Source organism: Sebastes fasciatus, chromosome 21, assembly GCF_043250625.1.
Source record: "Sebastes fasciatus isolate fSebFas1 chromosome 21, fSebFas1.pri, whole genome shotgun sequence".
NCBI classification, from domain to species: domain Eukaryota; kingdom Metazoa; phylum Chordata; class Actinopteri; order Perciformes; family Sebastidae; genus Sebastes; species Sebastes fasciatus.
This window is the reverse complement of record NC_133815.1, coordinates 16,061,600-16,081,096: the sequence shown is the minus strand read 5'-3', so window position 1 is coordinate 16,081,096 and position 19,497 is coordinate 16,061,600. Positions and strand designations below refer to the sequence as shown.

Sequence of the window (19,497 nt, the reverse complement as noted above, 5' to 3'; positions counted from 1 at the left end):
GTTTCCTGTAAGTGCACACTATATTTATAATATTTTACCATGGGGAACTGAACTAAAAGTGAAAGTGAGCCTTTCTTTTAGGTGGCTAAAATCAGTTTTGCCGCCGGCCCCATCCACAGCACTGTATTGCTTTGCTTCTGTGCTGGCAGTCCTGTCTGTTTCTAAAAATTGGGGGCGCACTGACCGTCATCTACTGTAGGTAATACACTGACTATGGATAATCACCACATACAACCCCACTTCAAAACACTCAAAATATCACTTTAAGGTTAGGGTAAGATTAAATTTCAGTCGGACAACTCACGTTTGAAATGTTTATTTCGACAGCAGAACATTGTTCGAGTTTGGGGTCCAGACTCCGACCTCATCACTCCCTGCAGATATGATTACATGAGATATTGGGAGTGATGATTAAACATTTTTTCCCCCCGTCGGAGCCTGCAGGTGGATGCTGGGATGGTGGTGGGGCTGAAAGAGCATGCAGCGGCAGTACTCGTGCAGGGCAGCATTGAAGAGGCAGAGTGAGGGACAGGGAATTTTGCAGCTTAAATAGAGAGAAATAGAAACATTGAGAGTGAGGCTTGTCACATGTGCATGTAGAAGTGAAGCTTGAGTTGACTGCCTGAACTAGCTCGCAGGCATCACTCCATTTAGGTTAAGATTAGGGTAAGGGTTAGGATCAGGCAAGCAGTGGTTATGGTTAGGGTAGGCTATGTCTCCAGAAAATGAATGTAGGTCAATGTAATGTCCTACAAAGTGATGGAAAGATGGCTGTGTGTGTGTTTCCAGATAAAATCAAAGAAATGGAAAATGAACGAACTGGAAATGACCAAAATACAACCCACACACTTACATTACGTCATATTTATTTCCCATGCATGCTCCATATTTTACCCAGTCACTGAATCAAATGTTGACATCTTTTTTGTGCCTCTGTTTTTTCAAGATGTTAGCAAGTGTTGACTTTTACACATTTGGCACCTATTGACAACAGCCTGTGGAACGATGAGAATCAACAACTTTGAAACGCCATCAGGAAAAAAAAAAAGAGAGAGACAGGAAAATCCCTCGCAAGTTAGCTGCACCCTGTTAGCCAGATGGCCTTTGTGTGTGTGTGTGTGTGTGTGTGTGTGTGTGTGTGTGTGTGTGTGTGCGGACCAGACATAGTGATATACCACGATAGCCGGACGAGCCAGATCCTCTCCTACCAGTTAATTAAAACCTCAGCCCCAGGGCCCCACTGTCACATCACATCATTCCCATCAATCAATCAAACATATACATGCATACATTCCCACATACTCTATGTATAATTCATGTAGGCTTTGTGAGCAGCCACATTGTCGTACACGCCTACACGCTCTCCTACAACATGTTATTTGTGTAATAGAGTATGAACATTATTCATTTCTAAAGAGGTCATACACTCCTGTGGAACATTAGCTGTCTATGGCATTAATTACAGTAGAGGGATGTGAAAGATGAGTGATAGATCCAGCAAGGCATTAGTATACAGTACATGAACACGGTATTGTTTTCAGACACAACTTGTCGGACTATGTGGGAATTCGGTTGAATGAGAGTTGTTCAAAGAAAATGATTAAATGCATCCCAGGAGCTTGCTTTTGTGAGGAGAACAATGCGTCCACTTACTCTTTAAATTGGAACAAACGGCATATTGAGAGAATAAATCAGACAGAAGTTTAGTTTTCGAAACATTGTTGGCCTGCAGAGTTGTGCAAAGTGACCAGAAGAAACTCGGAAGATCCAAACACAGATGATGCAAAGCTCCCTTTGCTCTGTAACAAGATTAGTGTCGGTTCCAGTGCAAATAACCGGGCAAGAGGCAAAAAATGAAGAGGCTTTCTTGCAGTTTGTTTGTTCATCATGCTGACCTATTACAAGTTTACACAGCATTAGTGTCCTCAAACACTTCCTTGGCTAACATTTGCTCCCGTTTCCTCTGATGTGACATGTTGAATATTCCGCTTAATTTGACTTGTCTTGTAATTTTCTCTGTGTGTGTGCTTGTGTGTTTTCTTTTTTATATAATAACTATCCCGCTCTTCAAGTGGTTCCTCCTGAATCATGAATATTGAAAGTACATGTTGAGCCATTATGCTGATCACACAGTCAAGCAGCGACGGTTCCTATGTGGTGTACGATTACAAGTGTGTGTATGTGAAGCCACAGAGTATTGGTAATTGGTCTCATGGGGGCCTCAAAGAGAGAGACAGTGTAAGGAGGATAACCTCTCCCCGCACCTTGCATGCTCACACACATACTGTACACACACACACACACACTAATATATCCCTCCGCTGGAGTGGAAGCTTCCGAGAGTGACTCCCACTAAATCACTGGTTAGATTATCCTCCTGGGGGATGAGTGATTTAGACCGTCGACGGCTTCACCCCCCGAAAGCTCAGAGATGTCCTGCTATCCACCCTTGACATCACACTACTGCCCTTGAGTGTGAGTTTGTGTGTCGTATTGACGCATGTGTACGAGTTTCACCGTGCCTGACAGGCTGCAGGAGATTACAATTTATTTAGTAGACAAGATACAGATGGTGAGGTGATTTTGCTTGTTTAAAAGAAATATGACCCGGCAATCGCATGTACGCACGCACAAATGGATACACTTTAAGAACAAGGACGTTCCTCCTTCCCCCTCAGCTGAAGGCACAGATTAGTGTAGATATAAATGGGAGGAGAAAGGTGTGGAATTACCGGAAGATAAAAGCTGAACAAGTTATGAAACAAAAGTGGAACCCCTTTCTTTTGATACAACAAAAGATTTAAAGCTGGAGTAGGCAGGTTGGAGCCAATATGATTTTAAAAAAGTGATTTTTTTATATAAAACGGTCATATCTTGACAATAGTGCATGAGAAAGTCAGTCAGAGACAATCTGAAAAGAAAAGAAAATCATGTGCCTCTGTGTCCTCTGGTGTCCTCTGCTAGATTTTTTTAAAGCCTGAAAACAGAGCCATGAGGAGGTGCAGAAGTCTAGTTATCTCTCAGAACACTTGAATTACAATATGCTGAAAGGTTATTATGGATTTTTTGCACATTGATGCCAAAAAAATTCTGCCTACTGCCACTTTAAAGGGAAACATTTGAAAATATGGTTAGAAACAACCTCAACACCAGTCACTGATTTCTTTCGGAGAGCAGATTCCACAACTGGTTTTCAAAACGTTCTGATGATTGACTGCACACCGTTCAGATCTCAGTTAGCGCCGGTGACAGTTCCACATGTAGAATCAATCATCATTGACTCCAACTCGGTGAGGTCAAACTGTCCCTGACTGTGAGCCAGCAACACAATTGACAAATTATGATTGCTGTTCCGGCCAAGTGTTTTCATTTTTGGCCTTTGTAATTTGCATTAATCCCATGCTGTTTGTCTAATAATTGGCTCTATCTGTTATACAGTGGTGCGTGGGCATGCTTACACGGGGTTAACATCACACAGAAGTTTAGTATTTGTTCTTTCTTCGGCTCATCACCACCTGGAAACATTTAAAAATGCATTTTCTGTGGAAATACATTTCTTCTAAAATACCACTGAAAACTCTAGTTTGTATTGCAGCCAGTGTGTTATAGAAGTGCTGCTGATATGTTGTCTGAGAGCTACTGTTTTCTGAGTTCAATGGGCCAGCAGTGAGCTGATACATTATCTGTCCTTTTGACTTTAATTTGCTTGTGTACTTAGCAGCCTGTGTTATTATTTTTCAAATGTAAATTAATTTTGTTATGCTAATATTACGGCTACTTTGTCACATGTGATTATGGTTCAGTCAAGGAGTTCTTAATAGAGCCAACAATGCACGTCTTACATTTAATAACGTAAATGGTTTTGTTAAAATGTTACTTTTTAATTTTTGAATGTATTGTTTTATTTAATTTGTGCATTTACAGACGAGGTATTGCCACTCCAGAACAAAAACAATGTGTACAGAAAAAAAAACAGACCTAAACCAAGCTCCCGTTTCACAAAAAAAAAAAAAAAAAAATATATATATATATATTTGTTTTACACCACTTTGTAAGTGTTGAAAAAAAATGCATACCCATGTAGTACAAAAAGAAAATTCAAAATCTGGTTAACAAGGTATGCAAGGCAAGCCCATCGATCCCTGGTATGTGGCTGCTCAATGTAGCAACTCGTAATTGGTTGCTTTCCCTGCAACTGTGCAGTGTGTTTTTTATTAACTCCCTACTAAACTGCCTGCTGTACACATGCCCGTAATACATATTTCCCCTTATAGGGCTCCTAGGTCTCTGAAATGATCTACAGAGCAAACTGTAAGGTCTCTAAACACTGCATATTAAAAAAAAGTACTATGCACAAACCAACAAAACAGCTCTTACAGTACATATAGTGTACTCAATGTATCAAATGCAAAGCAAAGGTTAAACTATTTTAGTTTAATAATGAGGATCAACCAAATCTTAGGACTAATATGTCAGAGTTAACGTTCTGCATCTGTAGCTCAATGAGTCAACATTCAAACTTTTATTATATTGTTCAATAACCTGCCAAAAGTCAAACTTTTATTCGAACATTTCATAATGTGCGCAGTAGAGCTTTTAATCTCTAGTTCAATTCCATGTCATAACAGCCTTGCTGCAGTGAGCCATTTTAGATGAGTATAAATATTAGACAGTCCCTGTCTGCGTGGAGTACAATAATCCGGGGCACACCCAGTGTCAGGCCTCCCGTCCCTGGTGAATTATGCATGGAGGTATTCTGTCATTATCTGTGCCGGTGCAAAACGGCGATATCCCACCTATCATAATGACTATAATAGCTTGGTGATTTAGACACACACAGCAGATGTTCCGGAGCTGAAATAGTGCAACCAGCAGGTGCTGCTCATAGTGGAAACCCACATTTTGTGCATGTGTACACACACACACACACACACACACAAGTAACTGTGTGAATGTGTGTTCAAGCATGCAGACACACACACACTTGAGACACACGCATAAGCAACCCTGCACAGTCAGATATTGCAGAGTAATTGCGTGCTTTGTGTGTTCCCCATCTAACAGGGGGCTTTCCAAAAATATTTCTGTTGCTGGAAATTGTTTAAATGGTGTCTGACCATTCATGAAAAATTAGCCCTTTTTGAAAGAAACCAAGAAGTCATCTGTGGAGGATACTCACCGAATGAGCGGCCCTCCTGCAGGATGTACAGTAGACGTCCAGTCTTTGTTCGGTATATCAGGATTTCCATTATCTTCTTGGCAATGGTTAAAAAGAAAAAATCTAATTCTGGCGTGCTCTATAAACATTGAACATTAAACTTTATATTCCTTTTCTGTTCTATTAAAACGTTCAGAAACTCTAGATAAGTACATGCATTGTGTATACAGCACATGAACCTCCAGGTGATGACTTTTAGCATACAGTGTGATTGCATCTTTATTGTTTATGCTGCCTTTTTATTTTTTTTATTTTTTTCCTACAGACATAAATAAATGTGTTTTGTGTGCTTGTATGTGCGTTATACATGTGCTAGTGCATGTAAGATGAGAATAAAGGCCTTTACACACCGGGGGCATGACGAATGAAAGACGCAAAAATACTAAATACTCGCCTACGAATATTATATGCCTCGGACTTTTATTGTGAAAGGTAACAACGGAAAGAGTGGATCTTCTCTGTGCTGTTTTTGTCAAGGTTGAAAGGAGTAAGGAAATTTGCCGTCTTGGTTCGGACCACGTAGCCTCCTCGTTGTTGTTTCATGAATATAGAACTGGAACTCAACCGGTTCCGCACAACGTGATTGGTTGATGCCTTTATTCACGGTGCGAAAGCTCAGAAAATCGACCTTGTTCTGATAATATTTCTAGCATCATATTCCTGTTTTGTGTGAAGCCATGTTCAGATAAGTTGAGGAAATACCAAGCATCACCCGCCAGTCGCACTACACTACAAGATGTTTATGAAAACATTTGAGGCAAGAAATAGGAAGAATATTGATTCATATTTGATCAGCATTGCCTAGTTTGAACATTTGATCGGAGTTCACGAGTTATTGACAGCTGCCTCCGTTGAATGAACAGCCAATAGGAACGCTCTCTCTCTCTGAAATGACCTGTGATTGGCTAAAGTCTCCCGTCACGGCTTAGATTTTTTAAAGCCTGAAAACAGAGCCATGAGGAGGTGCAGAAGTCTAGTTTTCTCTCAGAACACTTGAATTACAATATGCTGAAAGGTTATTATGGGATTTTTGCCCAATGATGCCAAAAATATTCTGCCTACTGCAGGTTTAAAGCTGCATAATAATAGATTAGGTCTACTGTGGGTGTATTTCCTCCATACACACTAGTCTGCAGTTAAAGATTGTAGGCTAAACATCTGCATAATAAGTGTGTAGGACTTGAAAGGAGCAGGGAGAGGAGAAAGCTGCAGAGAGTTGAAATATCTCCATTGGACTTTTCAATAGCGTGGTGCATTGTTTTCTTTGTTGTTTTTAGGAATAGGGTTTTTTGTTGCAGCTGTCAGTAGTCAAGCATTAGAAGTCATTTCACTGAACACTTTGACTAGACAATTCTCTTCCAGCCCGACTGTTGGACTGTCACTCAGCTGTCATATCCACAAAAGTTTGTCCTCGGCCTTGTTGTGAGCACAATAGACTGCCTTCTGAATAGAGTATCAGAGAGCTCACACACTGGTATGTACATACATAGACACATACTGTATGTATAGTCGACGTACTTGTATTCACATAAACAAAAACACTTTTTTTGCTTTTCCGCCTCAATGTTTTGACATTTTTTTTGTCTTAGTCTGCTTGCGTGTGATGTAGTTTTGTGTTGATTTCATTCTTTTCATTCATTGTCATTTCGCCTACTCGCAACACAAAGGCGATTTCAAATCTCTCACATGCACACACACACACACACACACACACACACACACTCCCCACCCCCACATCCTGTGCAGAGCATAAAAGCCCACTCCTCTGCCTTGATTGACAGATTACCGTTACGGTGTCACACTGTCATGCTGACGATGATGAAGTACAAAACTGTTGTTATGACAACCACCAGTGGGTAGATAAGTGTCCATACAACAGACAGATCTACAAAAAAAGATTGAGTGGTTCCCAAGGCAGCTCCACGGCTAAAAGTGAGTTTGCACAATTTTGCCTAACATTACCTTGCATTTTTCTCCCTGGAAAGAATCAGTTATGTCACACGGAAGCTCTTAAGTTTCACACCTCATCAGTGTATACCAGGTTCTAGTTGTGCATTGCCCAATAAGTCAGTTATTTGTCTTCCGACTGCCCTTCAGTCTAGATTTGAAGATACTCTCTTTGTAAGCAATGCAGTCAATAGGTCAGTGGAAGTGTGAATGCTCAACAAGACTTTTGGCTGGACTGCAGAGGCTCAGAGACTCAGACACTGACTGACTGAGTGATGAAGATACACGATTGGTCAGCCGAGTGTTGAAGTTTCCTCAATGGCCATTGCTCTTTCAAAATGAAAAGGCGTGGAACAGTCCTTTATGCAGATGAGCCCGCCCAGCGCGACGCGTCCAGCTAACTAAACTTGGACCAAGCTGTCAAACTAGGCGATCTAGTTCTAAAATGAAATGAGATTCAGCAGTGACATAGACCATTTCTCTCTTCTTAAATGTTTGTAGAAGTAGATTTTGGTGGATTGTTTAGACGGAATAACAGAAAGTTTACGAGCAGACCGCCATGTTGTTTCCTGTTTGAAACGGCAAAACCAGGGACCAATCAGACGATCGACGAGAGGGTACGTCACCGCTTGAACGGCCAGTTGAGTGGAGCTGGACCTGGTGAACATGTACCGCTGGATTTAACATTATAGACATGACCACTGACTATTTGTTGAACGATTTAGCCACAAATTCACAGACTGACCATACACAGTCCAGACATATAGTCAGTTTTGACCGAGTCTTTTTAGTTGGTTGCTTTTGAACAGTCGGCTTGTGAACCCCACTGGAAATATTTCCTAAATAAGGTGCAAATTAGAGGTTGATTACAGCCAGCCAATGCCTCTCAGTGCATTTTATAGTTTTTTATTATTTTTTATTTTATTTAGTACTACTTTACCTACATAATTTCTTGCCACTGGCATCTATATGTTATATAAACACTAAAATATATTGTTATGGACATCGATATAATGTCAGTACAGCCTCTTGCACTGCCCACTGTTTGTCAGCTTTGAAATTATCCATCAGTGAAGTTGACCCATGTGAGGTTTCCAAATGTCTGTATCCAAATACTTTAAATGTCCTTGAGATGTCTCTCATTTAATTTTTGCTGTCAGTCGTGAAATATGAGTATATCAGCAGAATATATATAATGTATGGTTGATTTAATTATTCTGTTCTGTAAACCAACCTTTTGAACACATGTGGAATCGAACAATGAATCTACAATAAAGTCATAGAGACTCTCTGGTATAGTCTATAGTCTATTTTATACCTGCTTTGTGCAAGAGACTTTAATGATTCATCTAAATTCAACTGGGGGAAAGTGCACAAGTTTATTGGTGCTTTTCTTCATGACTCATCAAAAATTTGGCATTGAAGGAAACACTTCAACTGTTCTAACAAGCCTCATGCCATCTATTCTCCATCTGAAAAGCCCTATATAGAAAGAAAGGGGGAGATGCAATCATTGAACCTCATTCCGAGCTAATTAGTGGGTTTATAGCCTAATGAAAAAGGTCTATTAAATAGACTGGACTGCTTTGTAATGACCAACTTCCCCTTGTTTGGCTTGAATGGTTCTCTATCATTCAGGTTGATTTCGGCCCTGATGAACAGCAGTCGCCCTGACAACTGACATTTCGCAAAGGTTGGGAAACAGGGTGGCGCAGTGAGGATGGGGGATCACTCCTCGGCTGGAGAACGTGGGTTCAAGCTACCATGTCCATAGACATCTATCCTGCTTGTTCAGCTCTCCTTGAAACAAGATACTGAAACTCTCTCAGCTCCCAGATGGGATGTAGCTGACCATGACATCTGACCTCTATGCAGGCAAAGATGAATGAATATCCTCATCAATAGCACAGTTTCAGTTCCTTCTCTGACTTACTTATTCTTGATGCTCATATTAACACCTTCTTCAACATTGAAGCCATCATATGTAGGATTTGTACATCATCCTCTTCTTTAAATAAAGGAGGAAGAGGAAATTGGTGCAGTTGTTTTTATGTTCCATTATTCTCTGTGACCAGGTTTTGGATCCAGAGTTGAAAAATTGTGAAAACTGAAAGAGGTCCGTCTCATTCAGGTGAATTTAGCTTTATTCTTTTCTGTCCCTCTCCGCAGGGTGTTACTAGTGTGTGTTTTGGATTAAATTAGGCCCATTGTCACTTTGTCAAATTAATTCAAATTATTTCCTACCTATCTTATGCTTGCTTTGCCTGGGTCCAGACCTTTGAATCCGCCAGCTTGACAACGCTTCACAAAAGCTTTAGTCAACAGCGTTAGTCCCGGCGGTTGCTGATTGGCTAATTGTTAGTCCCCCTGCAGCGCTCATTGTTCGATTACTTTTTAACCGAGAAACCGCTGTTTCATGTCAAGATATCAGACGGATTTGCCAACTCGAACTCGGTAGAGTCTTCTCAATATCGCTATTGCTTCGCTCCACTCGTAAAATCACGGCAAAACCAGTGGGTGCGCATCAGTGTCGACTTATAATGCCGTTAGATTCAGACAGATACGTTGGTTTCTAGTGATTGGTTAGGAAATTCGAATCAACCCCCCCACCACCACCACCACGGAAATCAGTTAGAGTGGAGGCAATGTCAGACTGAGTTAACATTTCTGTCTGATATCAGGCAAATACTTGCTCGGTAATCGCTGGAAATTTAAATCAATTGACATCCCTAGTTACACAATAAAAGCACAGATGATAAAATATGGATTTATGCCTTGCAAAGATATAGTTTTCGGAATGCCAGGATGTATTTAGGGCAACTTATTACTGAAGCATAATGTCAGATGGTGCATTAGAGTCTATTAGGTTCTTGCTTTGCAATAATAAAATAACCCTGGACTGCACGCTAAGCCTGCCATTTTTTCCTCCCTCCAACTCAACAGGATAGCAATTAACAAAGATGTAAATCGCTTTCACTTCAATTTTTGACACATTTTCTATGGGGGTGCTTTTTATCTGTGTGTATCTGTGTATTTAGATTTTTGGCCGTATATGTCAGTGAAAGGCCATTCAGATTTGCTCTGTGCAGACTTTGCAGCTGAATGCCTCACTTGTAGAGTGTGTGCTTGTGTGTATATTCTTGTGTTACCTGAGAGCAAACGGAGGTACATACACATCCACGCTGACAGCCTTATCAGGACGAGCAAGTGGTCTTAAGTGCTATTATCTGTGAAGGGAGGCAGCTGGAGGATTTGAGCAGAACCATGTGTGGCAGTGTGAAACTCTTTCAGAGTGATGCTCTCCAAGCTGACGACTAATGACTCATGAAGGATGTTGCTGCTGGGATTCCTGTCTGGATACTTCTACCTTAACCACATTAACAACATGTTTACCTGGGTTTTGTTGGTGTCCTAAAAATTCAAACCTGAACTCAGTTTCCCATACTTTTTTTTGTAAAATCTGTCTAGTACAAGATTACACATAGGGAAGCAGTATTAAATGTGCTAGATGCAAGAATCAGAAATTGGCCAAGCGAGCATCGGTCGAAACAGTGAGGCGACACACACGAGACTGAACAAGATTGACAGGTATCATGTTGATTAACGTTAGCAACATTAACCAGCTAAAACCACAATATCACTATATATTTCACATGCTTGGCAGTAATGTTAGCTTACCCGTCCAATAGGAATTTTGCCAGCTCTTTGATACCCAAAACCAAACGAAGGTCCGTTTATGAATCAAAGGCCCAGCTGGTGTTGATCCTAGTTTTCCCCAATGTTGGTCACATTCCTGTTTTGCAAGACAGACTTCTGTAGATATAACTTTGTTTTTTTATGCTTCCGTGGAGCTTGTGTTGGAGTCTGAGTTGTGGTGGGGGCTGGTTGTTTGTTGGCGTTAGTGAACTCACATGATTCAACTGTTATCAGGCTATTAAATAGGCTTTATCAGTCGCTATAAGCACCATAGCTGTGGGTCAATAGGGGCCTACTATAACGTTGTAAAAGTGAAAGTGAAACTTAAAAGTAACATGTTCTAACATGTTGTAAAATTGAATGAAACGTTACATTTTTAACACAAACAAAAAGGCTTCTTTAAGTTTAGGTATCAAAACTACAACTTCTTTAGGTTTACGCAAAAAAAAACAACACTTAGGTAAGTTTAGGGAAAAACATTGTGTTTGTGAACTCCAGTCTCCTGCGTGAAAACCCTGTGTTTACCTCCGCCCCTTATGGAGTTTAACACTGTCTATACTACAGCGCCTGACTTCCGCTTCTGCTCCTGTCATAATTACTACTGTCGCTACAGGTCGCTGTCGTGTTCTTTTATACCTTCTTTTGGTGATCAACCATGTGAATAGATGATAAAAACCTACTAGCGGGTGTAATAGGCCCCTAATGACCCACATCTATGGGGCTTATAGTGACTGATTACGCCTATTTAATAGCCTGACAACAGTCTAATCGGCTGGTGGACTCCAATTTCTAAACGAGCGGAAGAGAGTAAAGGCACTCGCGAGCGCACATGACATCATATCTGTTGGATTTTCCCGGAAAAAAAAGCACGCATTCTTCACATTAAAAGTAGTCTACAGGCTGATAGAGGAAACCCAGAAAGTCACGGAAGGTCTTATTTTTTTGGTTAGGTTACAACCTGTTCACACATTGGCAATAAAAAACAATTAAAAAACTTTTTAATGTGTAAGAACGTACATACATTCCCTTTAAGTGCATATGCATGTATTATTATATATTTAGACACACACACATTATTACTGCTCTCTACTGTATCTTAAGGCATTCAAGTTGATCTCTAATTGGTAAATAAAAGTATATCTGTCACCACAAGGCTACCATACCACTAGAGAGTTTGTTTGTTTGTTTTCACATCTTATTTTTACTTGAGTCTCCAAATTCCCATGACACATAAACACACACACACCGACGCACTGAATTGGGATAATAGGGTCAAACCATATTTTCCTTTCAGTCTATATGTTTGTTGATACGTAGAGTGTGTTGGTATGCATATGCATGTGCATTTCCTGGGGAACGGTAGAGGACGCTGTCTGTTGATTTAAGCTGTGATGGCAGTTGAGAGTGGAGTAGTGAATTTGAAATGTCTCTTTAATACCGGCTCACTGTTAAAAGAGAGGCACTGCCTCGCCGGTGTTGTGGCATTGCAGGCGAGAGTGTGCAATGTTGTGGAATAATGCTGTGCTTATTAAATCTCTTTCTCCTGTCTGTCAGCTCTCTCATGCAAAGTTTTCTTTTCTCTCTCTCTCTCTCTCTCTCTCTCTCTCTCTCTCTCTCTCTCCCTAATCAAGTCCACTTTAACACAGTGACACAATGTTTACTGTTGTTATCCTGTTGTATTTCCTGCTGGCACATGAAAGGACAGTTCGCTCCACCACCGTGTTATCATTCTGCTTTACTGGTGTCTTTGTCGACGTGTTTGTGTGTGTAACGCCAGTGTTACCTAAGCTCTACAGCACTCTCTTCTCTCAGATTTAGATTTTGCCTGCAATGGAAACGCTCCACCGATAATTAGATTTGGGTTCAAGAAACAGTTCCAAGTTCACCAAAGAAGTTGGGATTAGTTAAGAAACATGCTTTTGGATTCCACTTAGCAACACTGAAAGCATAGTTTGGACTTTATTGCCCGTCTGTCTGCATGGCTGGACACGTATGCGTCACCAGATGTGTATACTACTCAGAATTAATGACCCGGAGTTGCTGCTTGCGAGTCCATCTGACAGCTTAGTATAAAAATGCAGCCCGGTCATCATAATACTGTCCCAGAATCAGCTCTTGCCAGCATGTAAAACAAGCATAAACACTAAATGATATTTATGGCAAGCCTGAAGATGAAAGTGTTTTTTTTTGCTTTTGACACATTTTGGTTCCTTTTCTTACTCATATAACACAAATCAGAAGCGTAGTTCAGTAAAAACTGGAATCAAAAGGCAGAATTGAGCCACAAAAACAGTACCAACCACTATCTATAATAGAGAAACTGGCCCATGGCAGAGACATTTCTATCCCACAGCAGAAAAGCACTGCTCAGCCTTGTGAGTATTTATTTTGACCTTTTTTCTGTCGAGCAAAGATTTGCTGAGCGTAATCCTAATTCATATTCAGACAGTCAAACAAATTCAGAAAGGGAAGCTACTCAGCGCAGCCACAGTTTTATAATATTCACCACAGAGAAGCAACTGGGGATTAATTGCCTTATTTTTATTTTCTCTGCTGGTACAAGCATTTGAACCGATGACCTTTGGGTCACAACCCTGCGTTTCTATCCTTCAGGCTGCAGCTGCTCCAACAATGACAGTTTTACATTAGCCTAGTAAGCCGCAAACTCCTAAAGTCTCTCCGTTTTTCAATTGACCCTTACTTGCGTCAGTCAAAGTCAGTCCCAGCAGGAGAGTAATTGTTTAAACATTGTCCATTTGAATGTAGCCCTTCATCACAAACAGGAACATACTTTGGAAATTTGGCAACTGAGCCGTTTGATTTATTATTCTACAATGAGTTATTTCCACAAAGCATTTCATTTTGATTGCATCATTTTGGTTCCGAAAATCACAGAAATAAAAGGAAACATGCGGAGTGCTAATGAAGTAGAGTAAGTGGGTGGGCAGGTAAAAAAAATAAATGATGTAGTGCATGTAAAAATCATTAAAACTGTTACCGTATTGTAAAATTGTAAAAGTACAAGTAGCCAGTTGCTTAATTCAAGTGGATTTTGAACCTTTTCTCCCACATTGGTGTGATTAGATAATTAGATGATACAATTTCCACTTTGGTAAGTTGTAACTGATCAGACTTTCTCTGCATCCATGCCCGTCCCCTCTTTAGTGCGGCACTAGTGCATCACAGTGATTAGCAGTTACATAATAATTACTTTCAACTAAAAAGAAATGCAGGACAAGCTGCATCCTGAGGGCAAGATAGAAATGCAAGACACACAAAACTCTTAAAGGGATAGTTTGGGTGTTTAGAAGTCGGGTTGTATGAGGTACTTATCCATAGTCAGACAGGAGTATTGGCACAGGAGCAAAGCAATACAGTGCGGTGGACGGGGCCAGCCATCTAAGGCCCACCTAAAAAAAATCGATATCCAAGTCTATGGTGCATATACATAGTATTTTCTGACGGGAAACTGAACTGAAAGTGAAACTCATCTATACTGTTTTTTGTCAATGGAGCCTGCTGGCTTTGAAGAAAGCACAGATAAGCTTCAGTTCAGCTGCCCGTCTGAAAATATTCTAAATATAGTGTACACTTAAACTGATATTGATTTTTTTTTTAGGTGAGCCTTTCTTTTAGGTGGCTAAAACATATTTTGCTGCTGGCCCCATCTATGCTCCCGTGCCGGCACTCCTGTCTGTTTCTCCAAGCTGAGGGTGTGCCGGCCGTCATCTACTGACCATGGATAAGTACCTCATACAACCCCACTTTAAAATACCCAAACTATCCCTTTACCTATAGGCTAAAAGTTTATATTAATTCCTGTATGTATTTGATTACCAAGTAGAAAGCTGCAGTCTTTCTTTCTTTCTTTCTTTCTTTCTTTTGTTAACATCCAAAACCACATATGGATCACTTTGGGATTTGCTTTTGGTGATAACGGTCATGAGATTCTTGGGTCTTGACGGTGCAACTATAATGTCAGTTCAACAACATTCAGCAGAGAGAAAGAAAACACACATTTACTGTAATTCCAATACTACTATTTGCTGTTACTGTATTGGTGAAACATAAAGGAAAAATGTTTTTGCCTTCTTAGTACTTTCAAAAACAATGAGCCTTGTCACTCTGTAGGTTCTACAATGGCCTCAACACAGTTCGCAGATGGTTACAGATTGTGGTGTGCCGGTGTCTGCAGTGTGAACTCAAAAAACGTACACCTGAAGTGAGATGCTAGCGGCTCGTAAGCGCCACTGAAGCGTCCATCCGTTCAGTCCACACCAACTCTGACCTCTGGTGTGGTCGTCACGCTTCGGAACCAGCTGTCCTGTCAGCTGCACAGGTCCTTAGGTTGTGCAAGGACAGCAGCAGCCGGCCAAACTGTCTAACAGGCTGACTGAAATATATTGAACAAAAAAAATTTTAACAAAAAAGTTAACAGACTTCACTTCTAGCTATGATTTCCTTTACCTTGCCTGACTCCATGGCAGAGTATTAAATACGGCATGTATTACTAGACACTGATGCTCCAGAAAAAGGCTACTGTGTTTAAAATCAACACTTATTCTGTCAAATCAATCTATGAAAGCTGTTTAGAAAATGTCCAGAAGACCGTTACAATCTTAGTTAACCAGACAAATAGACAGATAAACACACTTAAATATATTCACTCATTCTCATATACCTCAACAAACTTGCACACACGTGAAGGCACACAAGCACTTTAGACACAATGACGCCCCAAGGCGCACATGCACACGCATAGAGACGCGCAATTAGAAAGTCTGGCATGTGGAATACCAAACAGTTTAAATGGGACAGACGCAGACACAAGCCAACTAGTCCAGACGGCCAGTCTAATGGCGTAGATGAAGTCAGATGAAAGAGTCTATATGTATCAGTTAGTCTGTCCGTGTCTGCATTGATCACACAGCCGGCGGCTCGATACTCATGTCTAACTTTCTCTTTCTGTCTGTCTGTTTCCTTCTACTTCCTCTTTGTCATTCTCTCTCCGTTCAACCCCCCATCAATCACCGATCAATTGACAGCCATCGAGAGAATGGAAAAGAGATCTTGTTTACGTGAATGCATGTGTCCTCGTGTCGTTATGTATGTGTCTGTAACAAATCTATTTGAGAATAAAAGGGATAAAAGGATAACAGGAAGTCATGCTGTAAAATATTAGTTTTGTTAAAAGAAATTATAAATAATAAGCCTGTTGCTGTCTAACAAATGAAATGATATTTAAGAGTGAGTTCTTTATTTCTTATTCTCCTGTTGTTTGTTTTTTCATACTTCAGCAGAATAGAATATAAAAGCAATTAAGGCCATTGGCAGTTCCTTTCAGTGCGATCAATGTTTTTACATATTTTACAAATATTAAAATACAGACATTCAACATAGTGAATGTCTCATTTTGGAATGACATTCAGTGCAAATGAAAGTGAGATTTTTGTGTTGTTTTTTAAATGTATTTTACTTTTCTTCATATTTTGTAAAACACTTTGGAAGCGCTATTGTAATCTGCCTTTGATTTCAAAAACTCTGCTGATCTTCTCAAACTTTATTGTATGTCCTTGTTCTTTCTTATTATTCGTATTATTAACTACATCCTTCTTTTGCAGTTCAGCAGATGAGCAGTTTCGCTGGAACGCTCAAGGTAAAGCTCACTATGAATGTTTGTACAAACCAAGGTTATAATAGTTTGGAATTTTCAATTAGTTGTTTTATTTTAATTTTGCCTTTTCAATTTCATTTTAGTTTAGTTTTAGTTAGTTTTTTATATATTTAGTTTTAATTTGTTTGTATTGGGGCTAGCTATAATGTCTCAGAGGTATGTAGCTATATACATACAAAATACATGGCTAAAGAACTGTGGAGGAATGGCCATAATGTTTAATGTTTAGTCTTTGTACTACTTTAGTGAAGCAATTGCGGCATACCACTATCTCCTGTAAGGTCAAGTCCATTCAATTTCTGTGGTTCAATGTCACGAGAGTTGACGGAAATTCCTGCCTTCTCCTTTACTCGATAGTGATATATTAGGGCTAAAAAACGAAAAATTAAATGAATTTAGTTTCAATTTTATTTTATTTTCATAGTTTTTTAACCAGGAAATATATTTTCAGTTTAGTTTTTCTTAAAGGATATTGTTTTTATTTAGTTTCAGTTTACTAAAAGTATTTTTCCCTGCTTATTTCAGTTTTTGTTTACTACAATAACCCTGGTACAAACACACACACATGCTCATACTCCTCGACCATGCATGCACGCATGCTTGTATTGTTGCAAGATCTGACTCCTCAAACCTTTTCAATGCTGTCTTCTAGCTTAAATCTTATCTGGTCACACATAGTAGCACCGACACAATATCTGGGGTTTTATATTTGCGACACATCTTGAGTTAAGGATTAGATTTATTGCCCCGACACCGACAAGGCCTGTCCCGCCTCGTTTGTGATTGACACACTAGGAAAATTGTGTGTCAAGGAACATTTGAAATTTATACCAGCGGCCCAGTAATGTATGGGCAGAAGCGCCCACCCACATACCTGATGGATTAAAAAATGATTGCAAACACACACAGATGCACACACACTCACACACAGAGAGACATAATCACACTTTCAAATACATATCAGAGTGTCAAAGTGGTGCCAGACCAAGGCCACTGTTTGACTTTGACAGTCAGTGTTAATCTGCATAATGTGAAGACCACAAGCATACACTCTTTGCCTGTTTTGCTCACTCTCATCCTCTTTTCTCCTTCACAGCGGATGGACAAAAGGATATTGAGGACGAGCTGACCACTGGTTTGGAGTTGGTGGATTCCTGCATTCGCTCCCTCCAGGAATCAGGAATACTTGACAGTGGAGAACGTAAGTATATCTATCAGCGCCATTATGTGTGTGTGTGTGTTGTTGGGAAAGGCAAGGGGGGGGATACAATCCTAATAATATAAAATGTCTATTTAGATTCCAATTATTTCAGTCCAGCTTGTGGTATTGACTTGACTCAGACTGAAGCAGAACTGCACCCCAAACAAAATACAATTTCAGTCAAAGAACATTAAGGAACAAGGATTTCATTCGTAGACAGGAAATTAGTTGTTTACTTTGTTAACACATGATCAAAATCGAGGTCTACTCCGCTCAACTCTAGCGGGCACTTCGGCAAGGGTAAACAAACCTGTTACTGCTTCAAAAGGAATATAAATCTAATGTTTAATTGTCATGCACAGTCACTCCTGAAAATGAGTGACTGTGGGGGAACGAACATCCAGGCAATCTTAATAAAAACCCACGCCTGTGGTTGGTTTGAATACGGAAGGATTATGGCGTGTATTTGTTTGGTAATTATTTTTGTTTTCCTGAAAGGAAATGAGAAAATGTACTCTTATTAGTCCCTTAGGCCATTAGATATCTGGCCTAAGTGCAGCAATTCCCCGTGTTAATATTGAGTCCTCACTTAGATTTCATTTCTACTTACAGTCAGCAAATTGAGTCGAGGGAGAATTTTGTTCCAGATTAGACGTTAAGTATATAGTTAGATTAAATATATTCTTCACATAAAAAAAGTTGGATTTTCTCACCAGGTAAGAATATAGCTGTAGTTTGACACTAAAAGGTTAGGGTAGTCAATTAATAAATACAACTGACTCCAAGACCGAGGACTTTAAAACTGAGTTAGGCAGATTGGTGCAAATATGATAAAAGAAACGTTATTTTTATAAAACGATCACTATATCCTGACAGTAGTGCATGACACAGGTAATCTGAAAAAAAATCATGTGCCTCTGTGTCTTCTGGTGCTCCTAATGGCATTTCAATCAGGAGAGACCCCGTATCGAATGAACAATAATTCATTACATGGTGCATGATAGAAGAATATTGCCAAGTCTTTGGCGATTAGACTCCATCGTGACGGAGTATATCAAAGGGGGTAGTGATGCCGTGATGAGATTAGGATATATTCCCCCCCTGGAGTCTAGACACTGGTGGTGAAAGGAGTAGCTGAAGATCCAATGAATGAATGCAGAGCAGGCTTGGGCACAGAATATGATGAAGCCTGGAGGTGATGGGATGGAGGCGGATTGCATCAAGTCGCACTGAAATGACAGCTGGCAGCAGCAGAGAGGAGAACGGTTTTAAAATTTGATTGCAACGATATGATTGGCTCATGGAGAGCTGTTTGGTTATCTAAGAGTGAACCACCCACAGTCAGCTGATAGAGTAGGAGCCAGTAAAGAGAGAGAGAGAGACAGACAGAAAGGTTGTGAATGAGAGAGAGTGTAAAGAGGGTCTCCCTGACTGAACTTTTGCATAAGCTTCATCTGCAAGATTTCACAGTCTAGAGGTAAACAACCAATCAGAGCCCAGCTGGAGCCCTACCGTCTCTGAGCAGCTGTCAATCGCTCAATCAAATTCCAATCAAACGGTTGAACTAGGCAGCATTGATCAAATTTGAATTAATATCCTGTTACTGTAATGCCTATTTCTCGCCTCAAATGTTTTCAGAAACATCTTGTAGTGTACTGTTATATATAGCTGTAAAATGAGAACGTTTGTGACTCGGCAGCGATGTTGAGATCAGTTGAGGAAATACCAAGCACCGCCCATCAGCTGGAGCAAACGTTCTCA

At 40.1% G+C, this 19,497-nt stretch overlaps 1 protein-coding gene across 3 annotated transcripts in view; it reads left to right on the top strand.

Moving 5' to 3' along the window:
• The window catches only part of ctnnd2a (catenin (cadherin-associated protein), delta 2a), a 315,831-nt gene that overhangs the window by 122,508 nt on the left and 173,826 nt on the right, over positions 1-19,497 (top strand). For all 3 annotated transcript variants that reach the window (XM_074621862.1, XM_074621863.1, XM_074621861.1), the window contains exons 4-5: positions 16,483-16,517; positions 17,632-17,736. In XM_074621862.1, the coding sequence (XP_074477963.1) occupies positions 16,483-16,517; positions 17,632-17,736 (140 nt within the window). The remainder of the gene's footprint in view (positions 1-16,482; positions 16,518-17,631; positions 17,737-19,497) is intronic.